Genomic DNA, 16,552 nt, shown 5'->3' with positions numbered 1-16,552 from the left:
TTTAAAATATAAAAAAAAAACTAATTTTGATATATAAAGAAATCCAGGGGATATAATACACATTCTATCCAAATATTTTGTTAAACCCCAGGGGCACAATGTTTCGTCTTTCCCCAAGAGTTATAAATTGCTAATGATATTATTTGTCTTGAATTAGTTCCTGTGGCTAGCATATCTCTGCAACTTGTGCAACCATTTGGTAATGCAATTCCTTCCTCGTCCTTCGTACCCCATTGCCCAGAGGCTCTTCGTTATGCGAAGGTATGGGGGAGGGATGTTGTACGCAGCCTTACCCTTGCATATGCAAAGAGGCTGTTTCCGGATTCGAACCCATGACCAACAAGTCACCAAGGCGCAACTTGTGCAACCATTTGGTAATGCAATTAAGAATATATAATATACTTTAAATTTACTAGGATGCATAAAAAACCCTGTGACTTGTCTGACCAAGACTTGCCAAATTTTTTTATCATGCATTACAAAAACCAGCCATTTGTTTTTATTTTTTGGACTTCTATTCTTTCCAAATGAAGGCCTAACAGATAAATTGCATGTCTAATTGCCCCTTGTTATTAGAGAAATAAGAAATTATAAGCTTTTGCTTTGACTTCTGAACATATTTTACACTCTTTGCAGGTTGCTTTTTATCTTGGAAGACCAGAGGAGTTCAAAATAACAGTGTCGCGGTAAGTAATTCCATTCTGAACTAATTCACGATGTCTGCTATATGATTATATGAGAGTATTTCAAAAGATTTATGTCTTACAATATTTACTTTAATTTTAAGTGTTTATAAATATATATATATGTTTAGAGCATTTTAAACAAGCTGGTAAAGGTCCAGTGATACACTGATCAAAATCCTCTAATTTGACAAACGGGGGCCTCTTAGTGAGAAAAGCTTGTCAGTTCTATTACATGTTGCTGGTAATTAAATTGTTTTATGCAAAATTTGACAGTGGGTCATAGATAATAAAAATCATCTAAGATCTCAATTTAAGATTTCTGGTTAAAAATACTCTAATAAACAAGATGAAGTGCTTATACTTTTTGGTGCATAATAACCACCTGACCCGCCTAATCCACGGCCCATGACAGCCTTTATTAGCATATATATTATCCCACTTTTGGTTATATATCATTGTAGTTGACTGCACCATGCTTAAACTAGTTAGAAAATATCAGTGATTAAATGTCATTAACTAATAACTATACTCATTTAAAGTACTAAGTTAGTTGGCATCCGCTGGCAAAGCCATTCCTGCCCCAACAACAACATTTCTTCCCACTAAACATGTCTGGTTAAGCCGTACGTTAATGGTTCATAAGGATCATTAATTCATTATCTTGCATCTATAGCACTATTAATCTTTGATTCTGGTTGAGGAAAGCAACAAATTCATTAAAAAAAATTGCAAGTACAACTAAAAAGATATAGATTAATAAATAAAAAGGGTACTACTATAACCTCGTTATTTAAAAATATTGTATAAAAAATTATCTCTAGCTAATTCAAAATGCATGTGGTTCAAGTGCAAGTAATCGGATTGGTAGTCATATATATCTAGACTAGATTAGATAGAAAAATAGAGGGAATAATTATAAAGCTGAGGAAGAGGAGATCCTATGGTAGTTTTGGATATTTGTTAGTAAAAAAGAAAGAAAGGAACCCCACGAATTGAAAAGTTAGTGAAGAAGGAAAGAATTGGAAACAGTGTGAAGGAGAGTTAATTTGGTATGTATCATGTGGGTGGGAGGGCCTACAATATGCAGTGCAGCGAAGGCTTATGCATTGGATTGCATGTGACTATGTGAGTGTATAGGGAAGAGTTTCACATAAATAGTTATTTAAACGTCTGGGAGAGTATTGTACTTATTTGAGTTTATCATATCACATAAATACTTATTTGAGTTTATCATATCACATAAATACTTATTTAAACGTCTGGGAGAGTATTGTACGAAAGTAACATAAGAATTGACTTAAAAGTTAAATACTTTTGGCTGACTACGTTTGTCATTTGATATAGAAGAGAGAAAGAAAATATCTGTCAATTAAACAATTTATTAGTAATATTTTTTTTGTAGCATTCCATTTTTTTTTTTGGAATTGTCTGCACAATGTTTCATCTTTCCCCAACAGTTATAAATTGCTAATGATATTATTTGTCTTGAATTGGTTTGGAATGTTTAAATGTGCACCCTAAGTTTGAAATGTGATTCATTTGCGACCTCACCATAGCCTTCTGCCTCTATTATGTTGCCACCCATTACTTCCACGTCCTTCCCAGCCCTTTCTCTTTCTTGGCATGGCCAATCTACTGGGCTGTCCAAGGTTGCATCCTTACTGGAGTTTGGGTCATTGCCCATGAGTGTGGCCACCATGCATTCAGTGACTACCAGTTGCTTGATGATATTGTTGTCCTTGTCCTCCACTCTGGTCTCCTAGTCCCATACTTTTCATGGAAATACAGCCATCGCCATCACCACTCCAACACTGGTTCTCTTGAGCGGGATAAAGTATTTGTGCCAAAGTAGAAGTCCTGTATCAAGTGGTACTCTAAATACCTTAACAATCCTCCAGGTAGAGTCCTCACTCTTACCGTATTCTATTATTATTTCATTAATTAATGTGCATTGTGCAAAGCCTTTAATGAAGACCTTTTCAGCCTTTTTTTTAGTTATTTTATTTCTTATTTTGGAGAAATTATTCCGTAGTCATGCATGGTATTGCAGTCATCAATTTTCAAACAATCAAATTGTTATTGAATACAAAGATATTTTAACTTCTTTTCATATATAGTAATTCATATTTTGAAAGCCTTAAATCTCACTATAAGTTTCGTTCTTATTCATGCAATAATTCATACAGTGGGGCTACAATAAGGGGTTGGATGTTCTCCACTGCTACAACACTACTCTTACTGTGGTCTTACAAGCTTTGCTATGATGCAGGTGTTACTGTTAAGGCGTGTGGCGACTGTTAAGGATAGCAATATAGTTGATACACTTCCATTTAGCATATTGTCATCTCATTGAAAGTTGCATCCCCGACAACAAAGATTTCCTTACTATCATCGTTCAAGGTATGTATGTGATTCTCACACTTATGTGCTTAAGTATTATAGGCAATGGTTGACATGTTACTATTCTTTAGTAGTACATTGTAATTCATTGAGTGAGCCATAGTTCCCCGTTTAATATTGAATACAACGATTAATACGGACAGTTTGGATTAATTGTTGTATTCAATCTTGAATTGTCCGTTTGGACAGTTTGGGAAGACAAATTGTTTTTACTTCATTTTGACTTATAAGTTAAGTATGTTGTGTTATTTTTGACTAAATTTCGAGCAATGCATCTTGCTTTGTTCTCTGGGTGCATACATGATAGGCGTGAATTGATGTCACCCCTTTCATGTTGTATACTTGGAGACCAAAGCGAAATGCTGCCGAAATTTTGTCAAAATTAACATAACCGTCTTAACTTGTTTGTTTGAATGAAGTAAAAAATTGTCTTTCCGAATGGGGTAGGGTCATACCTCTTTATGAAAAAGAGAGGTTGACATGCATATCGGTTAATGTGCGGGCTATGGCAGTACACCAAAATGGATCGAAGTTGGATGACAAGACCACGCATAAGTGACGAGTATGACAATGGAGTTGAAGATTTCTTGCAATTTGCCAAACATAATGCAGCACCCATTGCTGGACTATACTTATGTCCATGTGTTAATTGTTTGAATGGACGACGACAATCTTTGGATGACATTAGAACACATCTTATATGTGATGGTATCAGTCCAAATTATACGAAATGGATTTGGCATGGTGAATTACCACAAATGTCATCAAGCCCTCTGACTGCTCCAGTTGACGAAGAAGTTGGTGATCGTATAGAAGACATGCTACGTGATCTTGGACAAGAGGGTTTTAGGCAAGCACATTCACCTTACTATGAAAGCCTAGATATTGATTCTACGACTCCATTGTATATGGGATGCACAAAGTACACACGGTTATCAGCGGTCTTAGGTTTGGTGAATTTGAAAGCAAGATTTGGGTGGAGTGACAAAAGCTTCAACGAATTACTTTTGTTATTGAAGAATATGCTTCCTGTAGATAACACATTACCCAAGAACCATTATGAGGCAAAAAAGATATTATGCCCTGTGGGTATGGAATACCACAAAATACATGCTTGCCCTAATGATTGTATTTTGTATAGACATCAATTTGCTGAAATGCGCAGCTGCCCTACATGTGGAGCGTCACGTTACAAAGTGAAGTATGATGAAAGCAGTGTTGATGGAGGCACATACAAAGATTGTCCATCAAAAGTGTGTTGGTATCTTCCAGTAATACCAAGGTTTAAGCGATTGTTTGCTAATGCACAAGACGCAAAAAACCTAACATGGCATGCTAATGGGAGGATTAAAGATGGATTGCTCCGTCATCCAGCTGATTCTCCTCAATGGAAGTCAATTGATGAGTTGTATCCGGAATTTGGACAAGATCCCAGAAACCTAAGGGTTGGTCTCGCCTCCGATGGAATGAATCCTTTTGGGAACTTGAGCTGCAACCACAGTTCCTGGCCTGTTTTGCTGATGATTTACAACCTTCCTCCTTGGTTGTGCATCAAACGGAAGTACATAATGATGTGTATGATGATAGCCGGTCCCAGACAGCCAGGAAATGACATTGATGTGTATCTTGCTCCATTGATTGAAGACCTCAGGAAATTATGGGTAGAAGGGGTTGATGTGTATGACAGGAATGCTCAGGAGACATTCAAGTTGCGTGTAATGATTTTTTGCACCATTAACGACTTTCCGGCATATGGGAATTTGAGTGGATATAGCATCAAAGGCCACCACGCATGTCCTATATGTGAGAAAGACACAAGTTACCTCCAATTAAAGCATGGGAAGAAGACAGTGTATACAAGACATCGAAGATTTTTAAAAGCTTTTCACCCATACAGGCGAATGAAGAAGGCATTTAATGGCACATCTGAGTTTGACAGTGCACCGATTCCTTTGTCAGGTCATGAAGTTTTTGATCGGGTGAAGAACATCGTTACTATATATGGGAAAACACAAAAAAAGGATGGGTCCCACAACCAGCTTTGGAAGAAAAAGTCTATATTTTTTTATCTGCCTTACTGGTGTCATTTAGATGTGAGACATTGTTTAGATGTTATACATGTTGAGAAAAATGTATGTGATAGTCTAGTTGGGACACTGCTAAACATTAAAGGCAAGACAAAAGATGGTTTGAAATGCCGTCAAGATTTAGTAGAGATGGGCATACGACAACAGTTGCACCCAGTTTCAAAAGGTGTTCGAACTTATTTGCCGCCCGCATCTCATACAATGTCAAAGACTGAGAAAAAAAGCTTTTTTCATTGTTTGAAAAATGTCAAAGTCCCACAAGGATACTCTTCAAATATAAAGAGCCTTGTATCTATGAGTGATTTGAAATTGGTTGGCTTGAAGTCTCATGATTGTCACGTTTTAATGCAACAATTATTGCCTATAGCCATCCGGGGTATATTGCCTGACAAAGTAAGGGTTGCAATAACTAGATTGTGTTTTTTCTTCAATGCCATCTGCAGCAAAGTAATCGACCCAAAACAGTTGGATGATTTGGAAAATGAGGCTTCCATTATCATTTGTCAATTGGAGATGTATTTTCCACCTGCATTTTTTGACATAATGGTTCACTTGGTTGTTTATCTAGTTCGAGAAATACGGTTGTGCGGGCCCGTTTATCTGCGTTGGATGTATCCGGTTGAGCGGTACATGAAGGTATTGAAAGGTTATACGAAAAATCAATATCGCCCAGAAGCAAGCATTGTTGAAAGGTATGTGGCTGAAGAAGCCATTGAGTTTTGTTCTGAGTACATTGAAAATGGTTCACCTGTTGGTCTTCTTGAAAGCCGTCACGAGTCCACCAGACAAGGCAGGGGTACACGAGGATTCAATGTTGTAACCATGGATCGGGAACAGGTCTCACAAGCGCATTTATATGTACTAAACAACACTGCTGAAGTTATACCATACTTAGATGCTCACAAGGAATATGTTGCAGCTTGTCACCCAAACATGAATATGATGCACGTGTTGCAGGAGCACAATAGGAGTTTCATTAATTGGTTTAGAAAAACAATTTTTGGAATTAACACTGCTTCTAAGACATTAACAATGTTAGCTGTTGGGCCTAATCTTAATGTCCTTACTTGGAAGGGGTATGATATCAACAATTATTCATTTTACACAAAATCGCAGGATGATCACAGTGTTGTACAAAACAGTGGAGTCACCATTGATGCTCATTCGGACCACTTTAGTAGTGCAGTGGATAACCATCCTATTCGAGCGTCCATGCCTTATTATGGACAAATCAAGGAAATTTGGGAGCTTGATTATGGTGAATTTAGAGTGCTTGTTTTCAAGTGCCAATGGGTTAATGGAAATGCAGGTGTCTGACAAGACAAAATGGGGTTTACTTTGGTTGACCTTCAAAGGATTGGTTATAAGGACGAGCCATTCATCTTGGCAGCACAAGCAAGACAGGTGTTCTATGTTGAAGATCCCAACGACTCAAGATGGTCAGTTGTTCTTCAGGGGAAAACAATTGGTATCTCTCCCGATATTGATGCTTTAACCCTTGATGTTAACGACATGCCGACCTTCTCCACAGAAATGCCTCCCGTAAATGATGAAAATGAGGAGGATGATGTATATGCAAATCGTATCGATCATGACGAAGGTTTATGGGAAAATACATCTACTTGAATGCGGTATATAACACCATTTTGTTTACCTTATCCATTGTCATTTTAAATTTCTTATTATTTGTATTTCATTACTATTTGATACGTTTATGTTGTGGTAATTTAGTTGGCTTAATTTATTTCCGTATTTCTATGCAGGCATGGCAACACCCCCGAGGTCCCCTCCACGACCAGATTCTCCTACGGAAACCACAAAAAAGAAGACTAGACAAACTACCAGGATGCGAAGGTTGACTGCCAAAAGCTTAGATCAACCACGACCAACTGTCCACGTCAACCCTTCTACTAGTAGAGGATCTGGCCCTCATAAAGAAAAATTTCATAGTTACCTGGGGGTAGTGGCACGGGAGAAAATCCCTATCGTTCATACAACTTGGAAGGATGTCCCAGAAACTCTAAAAGTTCTTGTATGGGATGACATTTTGGTAAGTACGCTAAACTGGTAACTAGATATTTATTATTAGAGTAACTTATTCAGCAGTATTTAGAAGTAACATGTAACTAGATATTTTGAACTCTTCTCTTAATTAATATGATTATAGAAAAGTGATGTAATTGAGTCTATGCAATTCGAGGCACCCAACTTCATTGATATGTGAAAATGAGAACGAATTAGATTTGCACATGGAGAGGAATTACTTTTTTTTAAATGCATATCAACATTATGATCATATAGTGTTAATTATGATACAAAAATGAGAACGAGTCTCCCCTCCTGTGACAATATAGGATTATCTACCCACTGTGGGAAATTCATTATATAGTTTATATACTTCAAGCTATGTATACACGAGTTTAAGAGATTACTATTCTTTAAAGACAAGTAATTTTATATGAATTCAATTTTGGGTGGGCATTTCATATGAACTAGCAATAGGCATTGCACATCTGTGTGAAAAAGAGTTGTCTCTTAGCTGGTACTTAGTACTCATAGCTTTTATTAGCGGGGATAGATAGTCATAAAGGGGAATTCTGGCATGGACATTTCACCTTAGCATTTTAGAAAGGGCCCCAAGTAAGGTATGCACATGACACACACGTTAGAAAAGACTTGGTCTGTTACGGCGAGTTAAGTGAAACTATATTTGTGGTTGTTGAATCTGTTGTGGCATATTCATCTTCATCTAGGATAAGTGTCCAAACCCTTTTCCTTGGATGGCTAATCTAGCTACCAATCTTAGGTCTGGAGAGGTTTGATGTAGTTAGAATTAGAGAGTCAATTACATTAAGAGGTCATCACCATGAGTCTATGCAATTCGAGGAACTGGTCAAGATTCATTAAGAGGTCATCACCATGAGTCAAGTATTTATTCAATTTTATTTATGCCAAAATGGGTGGGGGGAGGGGGGTAAGAACAAGCAACAAGTATTTATTGAATTTCATTTATGTCAAAATGAGGGGAAAAAACTAACCATCAATGAACATAAATAGGTAAGCTCTGTACAACAAAAATTATAAAATCTGTATCAATGATAAGTTTGGACAGTGAAACACTACTTAAGACTCAAAGTAAACTAGGTTATTATAGTATGTAATACAATAATGGTTATCAAACATGAGACACAAAAGTGAAACGGAATAAAACATGTAAATCAATTTCTGATCCTGATGAATCTTGACCATTGGCTTCCAGCATTTCACTCAACTCTGTTGTTGTAGCGTGCTTTATGAGATCATCCTTCAAATCCCAGAGTTCTTTGCTCTGGGTCTCCATTTTCTTCTCCAGATCACATGCTTCCCCTGATTTCACTAACATTGCGCTGCCCACAGACACATCTCCCTTGGCCTTAGCAACTTTTGATTGCCGCTCACTATCAACATCCTTCCCCCGTTTTTTCCCCAGATGCAAGTTTGTTGTTGTGTGGATTCTTTACCCTCCTCAGTCTCAATTTTTGTATCACTACCACCTGAAAAGAATGCAGTGAGCAAGAAATCAATTCTTAAAACTACAGTGAAAATAAAGAGATTCAAACAACCACAATGGCAATAAAAACCAAACTTTCTTAAAAATATCAATCACCCTTTTTAGCGAAGCCACTAACAGCTGATTGATCAGAAGATGAGAGATTGTTGTGTTGGATGCCAAAGATTTTCCTAGTATTTATTACAACATTGACAGTCAGGCATATATAAGCAAGAAAAACAGAAGATAAATAGTCATAATGCTACCCAAATTACACCAAATATATACCTCCACTTCCAAAGAAACCAGGCTTCGTCGGAGTGTTTGTTAGTGGTACAGATGGCCTAACAAGAGAGTTCCAAACAGATTAGACCAAAAGCAGGCATAAAAAATTATTTATTAGCAGAGTATAGACAAGGAAAGTACAACATGAAGGACAATCATAGCGTAGGAAGCAATGATTGCAGACCTGCATCTTATCCATTCTAGAACGCACCATACTTCTAATCACCAAATTCCAAAGGAAACAGGGCTCCAAGGGATACCACCAATGTAACCATTAGGCCACTATAGGAATGTTTTCAGACACCAAATTCTCAAGACCCAGATCATTCTATAACTTGATTAACATAATGTTGACTTTGAGTGAGTAAGTCTAATGAGTCATACAGTCAGACTAACTTAACTTGACAACTTGTACATACTTAAACAATAGAAATAATTCCTTTTGTGTTGATTTTTTTATTTTTAAAAATGAGTATCTGAAAGACAATTTAGGATTTGACTAATGTGAAATGAATCAAAGTCGAATAGATCAACTTAAGAAAGTAAATTTAGATTTGTTACTGTGTTCTTTTCATATACAAGAGTCAAATATGAAATTTTTAGCTAATTTTCTTATATTAAATCAGCATGGTTAATTAGCAAAATTTATATTGTAGTTTTTTTTAACTATCAAAACAAAGAAAATTGTCATGTTTTTATTATGGTAAAAAAATTTAATCTTTAGATATAGTTAAATCTAGGTTTAGCATTTCAATTTTTTTTAGTTATTTTAGTTTTTGTAAAATTTAAAACTTTTGAAAATAACCTCTTTTTATCACTTATTGCTACGTGATATTTATTTAAATATATCACTTCAACATAGTTGCAATCTTGCAGACATAATTTATCTAACTACATGCCACTTCACTACAAAATTTAATTATATTTAAAAAAACTATATAAAAATACATGCTTAAGCCTTTTTTGGGTTCATCATGTTTAAGCCTTTTATTACTAAGGAATATATATTAAAACTCTCTGTAAAGGATAATAATTAATAATATTTTTAACTAGTGCAATGAAGACAATAACCAGTTCTTTTGAAGGCATGTCTAATCAAGGTGCACCTCGCTGGGTTGAACCCAAGGTAATCAGTAGTTGTTTGTAATGAACCGTTTGTACATCTTTAAGTGTTGAATGTTAAGTAACCATTAAAAATGTTATATGTAGACTAATGTGCAAAGTGGAGGGTTTGAGTGCGGATATTATGTCATGCACTGGATGTGGTGCATCGTGACTGCCGGTTTGAAGGATGACTGGCACAAGGTAAACATAATGCATGGAGTTTCAATTGTAACTTTGGTTAATATTTGTTAAGTTACTAATAATTTTATCTAATGTTAATTTTGTAGTGGTTTTCTGATGGCTCATCGTTAGACGTGGAGGCCATCACAACAGTTCGACAGAAATGGGCAACTTACTTTTTATCTTTTAGGAAAAGCAGTTGCTAAATTTGATTTGTATTATGTACAAGTGCATTTTTCCTATGGTTTCATCAAAGAATTAGAACAATTATGGCTACAACTTTGTATGTTGGATACATTAGAGGATCATTAATTCAAAAAAGGGTATTCAATTTGCATGGACTTATATATGTAGGATGCATGTCATTTGATGCTATTGTTCAGATTTCATTTGATGTTATTATTTAATTTGCATGGTCTAATTTAATTTATAGGTACCAGAGATCAATGTAAAAAAAAATGCATCAATAAAACGAAGAAAAAAAAAACTTAGACATACAAAGACGGTTTCCGAAAACGTCGTAAAATGACAACATAATGTAGACCTACAAAGGCAGTTCCCATAACCGTCGTAAATTTGCATAACATACAAAGACGTTTCCCATAAAACGTCTTAGTATGCAGTCTTGACATGCCATCTAAGACGGTCATAAAAACCGTCTTAAATTGGCATAACATACAAAGACGGTTATAAAAACCGTCTTAAAATGTAAATTATGATTATTACAATTAAGACGGTTTTCAATAACCGTCGTAAACGATTCGCACCTATTAAGACGGTCATCGTAACACATAGTAAGACGGTTATGTTTGACCGTCGTAGTATTCAAAACTTACAAAGGCGGTTCCCATAACCGTCGTAAAATAGCTTATACATTTTATGACGTTGGCATTAACGACGGTTGAAAACCGTCGTGACATGGCCATAAGAACCGACTTAAAATCCAATTTTTCTAGTGGTGAGTGTAAGAGGGTTTGTCAAAAGGGCACTGCTTTTTAGACAACTGGCTAGAATAAGAAGTAAGAACAACCCTTTTATTTCAAACATTGTAGAGTTTTATGCACTGACATAGCTCTTAATTCTGACACAACTTTAAATTAGCAACCCTTTTAAAAAATTAACAATTTACTCCAAATTCTGACACAACCCTTTTAAATAATTAGCAATTTATTTTCTTGGCTTGCTCTTTTCTTGTCCCTACAATTATATTTTAGGAAAACAAATCAACACACAAATTATATATTTGAGACAACAATCAGAATATGTCAGGAATACTGTGTCTAAGTACATGTCTTCACTATTTTTCTGCAACATGCCATCCACTAACAAGCAGATATCTACTTTGGGAAAAACTTTATATTGCTTTGTTGATGCCTTAATTAAGCCTTGATTGTAATCAGGTTCACTCTCTAGCTTTTTCGAGCTGCATTAATCGTTTCTAAGAAAATTGTAGGATGCATTAATATCAATCTTAGAAAAAAAATTCACCCACTACACAAGCTTGCCCCCCTCTCTCTGGCCTCTAAAGTTTCATTTTGGGATCTTTCAACCAATGTTCATTGTTAACAAACCATCCATCACTCGGTATCCATTTCTAATTCTTAACCCAATACATTAGGGTTCAAAATCAAAGACTAATAAGCATAACCAACCAATAATACAAAGAAACAACTTCAAATCAAGTTAGCAAGTACAAGTTATATATATATATATATATATATATATATATATATATATATATATATATATATATATATATATATATATATAAGTTTCTGATTACCAATCCGATTCCAAGGACAATAATTGTCAACAAGTAGTGTGGCATACTTTGGTTGAGAAAAAGCTGAATTAGTTTGTTGTACTTCAACTTGGTTTGACTTTCATTTGTTCTAATGCCATAACTCATTATATCAACTACAGGTGAAGCTGAATTAGTTTGTTGTAGTTGAACTTGGTTTGTCCATTGGTGTTGTTGTGGAAGTTGTTTCATTATATAAAGTCTAGGTAAAGCACATTCTTACTACTTGTTATATATACATGTATATGTGTAAAGCTAATTAGCCAGGCACTTATAACTTATCCTCTTCAAAAATTGATTTTTTCAAAAGCTAATGTAAGATATTTTAGCAAAGCTTATCAAACAGGATCATGGCCCTTGATTTTTCCTTTTGTGTTTCAGTGCTGTCTTTGTTGCCCTTGATTTTTAATTCACTAGCTGCAACATCTTTGATCTCATCATTTGGTAGGCCAACTTCAGTTTTATGTTTTTAAATTTTCCATATTTCAAGTTTGTGCAATCTCTTCTCATCTTTTATTTTCAACAGGAACACATTCCCTATCAGATAAATCATTATGGATTCTCCACCTGCCTCGTCTCCTCCTCCTTCTCCTCCTCCTCCTCCTCCTCCTTCCGACGCATCAACTTCGTCGTCTGTCGTGAAGCAGACACGCAAAGCGTCATGACTATGATCCTTGTCTACTAGAACACCTGGTGATAAGAAACCAGTGGTCCATGTTGATCCTGCTACCGGCAAGGCTCATGGTCCCAACAGGAAGAAATTAAGAACATACTTAGGGATTGTGGCACGTGATAAGGTGGACGTGACGTACGAAAACTGGAAGGAGGTCCCTACTTCTCAAAAGGACTTAATTTGGGAGGATATTCAGGTATTTTTCTTTTCATATTTGATGTTCTTTAATTAATAGGCAAAACATACATTATTGTAACAAATAAACCTTATTTGTTATTGTTAGGCGGAATTTGAAATCCCAGAGGCTTTTGACAGTAGGACAAAAAGGAAGATACTTAAGACTGTCGGCTAGGGATGGAGGCAGTTTAAATCAGACCTCACAAGGAAATGGACCCTTGCAGCCGATCAGGACAGTGTGGACGACACTGTCTATGAGAAATATGGCATAAGCAAGGAAAAATGGGCCCAGTTTTGCCAGACTCGCAGAGACCCTTCTTGGGAGGTATGAACCTTGCCATTTAAGTTGTTTTTACAAAAAACATAAACTTGTTATAAATCATTCTAGCAATTTGAAATGTTATTGTTTTATTTTTGCAAGATGTGTGGAAAAAGGCACAGGCCATCCAAAAATAGAACACTGCCCCCCCATGTTTTGTCTCGTGGGGGTTATGAATATTTGGAGCAGAAGCTGTTGGCTGAGAAGACCAAGAAAAAGCTGGAGGAAGTTGCACAGTCAGGAAGCATTGATGGTGTCATCGACCCTCCATCCCCCGTCAGACGCCACGTGAAGTGGAAGATGGCCCGCACAAAGAAAACAGGGGATATGACGACTGAGGCTGCAAAGGAAATCGCTGAGAAGATCGTAAGTCATTTTCATCTAACCATTAGAATTATATTTCAATATTTTGTGAATGCCATGTACAACTGTGTCTTTTCTGTGCAGGATTCCTTTGAGGAGCAGGCGACACAGGGATCCTTCGTCCCCTATGGATGTTAGGATGTTTTCACTGCTGCTATTGGACGACTAGAGCACCCTGGACGTGTCCGTGCTGCTGGAGCCGGTGTCACCATCAAGCATTACTTCGGATCGGCTCCACGGACGTCCCGCAACTCTTCCTCGCTGCCTCCTGAAGAATTGCAGCAGCTGCTGACCCAGCAAATTAGGGACCAGCTAGAGGAGTCGATCACAGAAAAAGTGACTCGGCAGCTCATGGAATCATTCAGCTAGTTTCAGTACCAGATGCAATCTAGAGGACTTGCACTGCCTTCGGAGCCTCTGGTTGGTCCCTCAGGTCCTTGAGTAAGGACAAAGGAGAGTTATGTTGATCCCTCAGGAAACTAAGACGGGTGACTCAGATAGGTGCGGCTTGTACATTGAAGCAGATCCTGCATGCCTGGTTGCCCTAGGAGAGTTTATGAGGGATTCACTGTTGTTCATAACACTCATTTGTTGCCTGGCTAGGTAAAGGTAGGTGTGGAGGAGGTTAAAGATCCAAATGCTCCAGTTCCTATACCCACTGATGAGGTTTCCTTAGTGGGGCATACAATTCATACCTTTGTTGCTTGGCCAACACATCTGGTCAAGTCTTTATCACAGCAAGTACTTTACTCTTACTATATGTTTCTTCTTTTTCAATTAATTCATTCAGCGTATTTAACTTTGTTTCATGAACAGACAGCTGTGTCTCCGGCAAAACCACCTCAAAAGCCAGATTCGGAGGTCGACGATCCGCTTTATCTGATGACATTTACCATTCCAGAGCTTTTCTTGGGGCCTTACTAGGTTACATGGGATGCCACCGTGTTTGGGGTCTTTAATCCAGATTTCCCGCTCTACATAAAGCACGAAGACCTCTCTGAAATCGCACACGGTGGTCAATGTCTCAGCATATCAGTGTTACAGTTGTGGATTCTGTAAGTAATTTTAGATTACTTTTAACTACCTAACATATTGCTTTCGCTTCATAAATATTTAACTTTGACCAAACATAAACAGGCATCTGACTGAAACAAGTATGCGAGCGGGGAATTCCGATATCCATTCAGAGGTCTGGGCAATCGTAGGTTGGGACTAAAAGTTACATAAAGAGTTGGATGCAGAGTTCAAAACGCGATGTCTACCTTGGAGCCTACCTTAATGGGTAAGTCACTCAAAATAACTTAATTTAATTAATGTTTACTAATATACTAACTTATATTCATCCCCACTGTAATGGACACTGGCAGATGGTGGTCATCGTGCCTAAGGAACACCTAGTTGTCTGGTTTTGTTCATTGCATAACAGGTCAGACAACTATCTTAAGGGGATAATTAATAGGTCAGTGTTCTTTTCAATGCATTTGCATTCAAATACCTCAACAACACCACTTGTTAATTGTTACTCACCTGGATAGTGTAGTGTAGTGTAGTGTTGTTCATTTTGATTGAGGTAGCGTAGTGTTCCAATAGTTGTGACCACTGTACTTGGTCTCATTTTGATTGAGGTAGCGTAGTGTTATTCATTGGGGCAGGGCATGAGGAGATTGAATAATGGGTAGCGTAGTGTTATCCCAAAACCCCTAAATACTTCCCTAGATCAGAAGTGAGCACAAAACCTAATAAATGATTAAGATGTCTTGCTACATGATGGTTCACGTTATGCATTGTATCTTCTTGAGCCAAAACAATGTTGTGAGTGCATGATTTGTCTCCCAGTGACAAAACTACACTTGCAGGGATCAACCAAGCTTCCTATGTGCATAATACTTTCGTATTGAGCATTTCTTTTTTATCTATTCCAATATTGCACCAGAAAATTAAATAGGCTATGTGGATTGGTAGACTGATTAATTATAAGCAACGACTTGTATTCTGAACTTAATTATATATATGTTTTGGTAACGTACTGTCTTGTTTCATACTAGTAAGTTTTTTACTTCATTTGTCGCGTTTAAAACATAAATACTTTGATGATAAGAGAACAAAAGTCCACTGCTTAATTGACCTCATGTAAGTTTGATTTAACAAATCCATATGACCAGTCCCTCCAACTCATTTGTCCATTAGTACTCAGTTGATCATTTTAGACTAAATATGTTGATTGTTGAAGAGTGAATGTACTACTTACTTTTGAATAAATGATTTTCCGAACTTCCTTTCTGCATAAACTCATAAAGTAGAAGCCTATTTTTACCATCGGTGCAGTAACCAATAAGTTTGACCATATTTTCGTGGTGAAGCTAACCAATATGTTGGATAAACAGGGAGCTGTGGGACCAGCAAAACCTACAGATAGGCCGGATCATGAGATCGATGATCCCCTATGATGTAAACCCATTTGCATAGGGGTTGAAGATGGATCTTCAAAGGTTTTTCTTTCTTTTTTTTTATGAAATTTATTGAATGAGAGAGAAAGTGATGAGTTTATGCAGGGTTGAATGTAAGGTATTTGGTTCAAAGTTTGAATGTGTTTGGATGGAAAATGAAGATGATAACAATGGTGTTCAAGTGAGATTAAAGAATGAAGGTTTAGAAAGATGAAGAAGGAGAATGAAGAAGGGGGTTGGAAGAATCACTCCTCCGGAATTGGTGTCACACACAAGGTGGTGTTCCTTGATAAACCAATTTCTTGAATCACTCAAGTAACTAAGGACATTCACTCTCACACTTTAGAAGGTGATTAAAAACTCAAATTCAAGGTCTGTCTTTTTATTAGAAAATGTGCAGCCTATAAATAGGAATGACATCAAGTTGGTTACACAAGTGAAATGATCACTAATAACAACAATTAATGGTGTCATTAAACCTAATTAAAACTAGAATTGATA

General features: G+C 36.7%; 1 protein-coding gene across 1 annotated transcript; it reads left to right on the top strand.

Annotated features, from left to right (window-relative positions):
• The first annotated feature begins 3,607 nt into the window (after positions 1–3,607).
• LOC114371459 lies at positions 3,608–6,490 on the top strand. Its single transcript, XM_028328891.1, has 2 exons — positions 3,608–5,139; positions 5,617–6,490. The coding sequence occupies exons 1-2, from the start codon at positions 3,608–3,610 to the stop codon at positions 6,488–6,490; spliced, it is 2,406 nt and encodes an 801-aa protein (XP_028184692.1).
• The last annotated feature ends 10,062 nt before the right edge of the window (positions 6,491–16,552 follow it).

Source organism: Glycine soja, chromosome 10 (assembly GCF_004193775.1).
Source record: "Glycine soja cultivar W05 chromosome 10, ASM419377v2, whole genome shotgun sequence".
Lineage (NCBI taxonomy): Eukaryota > Viridiplantae > Streptophyta > Magnoliopsida > Fabales > Fabaceae > Glycine > Glycine soja.
This window is presented reverse-complemented; position numbering and strand designations above follow the sequence as displayed.

Excerpts from the sequence above, each read along its gene's own strand:
- LOC114371459 (XM_028328891.1), top strand. The coding sequence starts at position 3,608 with ATGGATCGAAGTTGGATGACAAGACCACGCATAAGTGACGAGTATGAC. Across the intron at positions 5,140-5,616 it reads AACCAGCTTTGGAAGAAAAA|CAAAGTAATCGACCCAAAAC; the intron begins GTCTATATTTTT and ends TGCCATCTGCAG.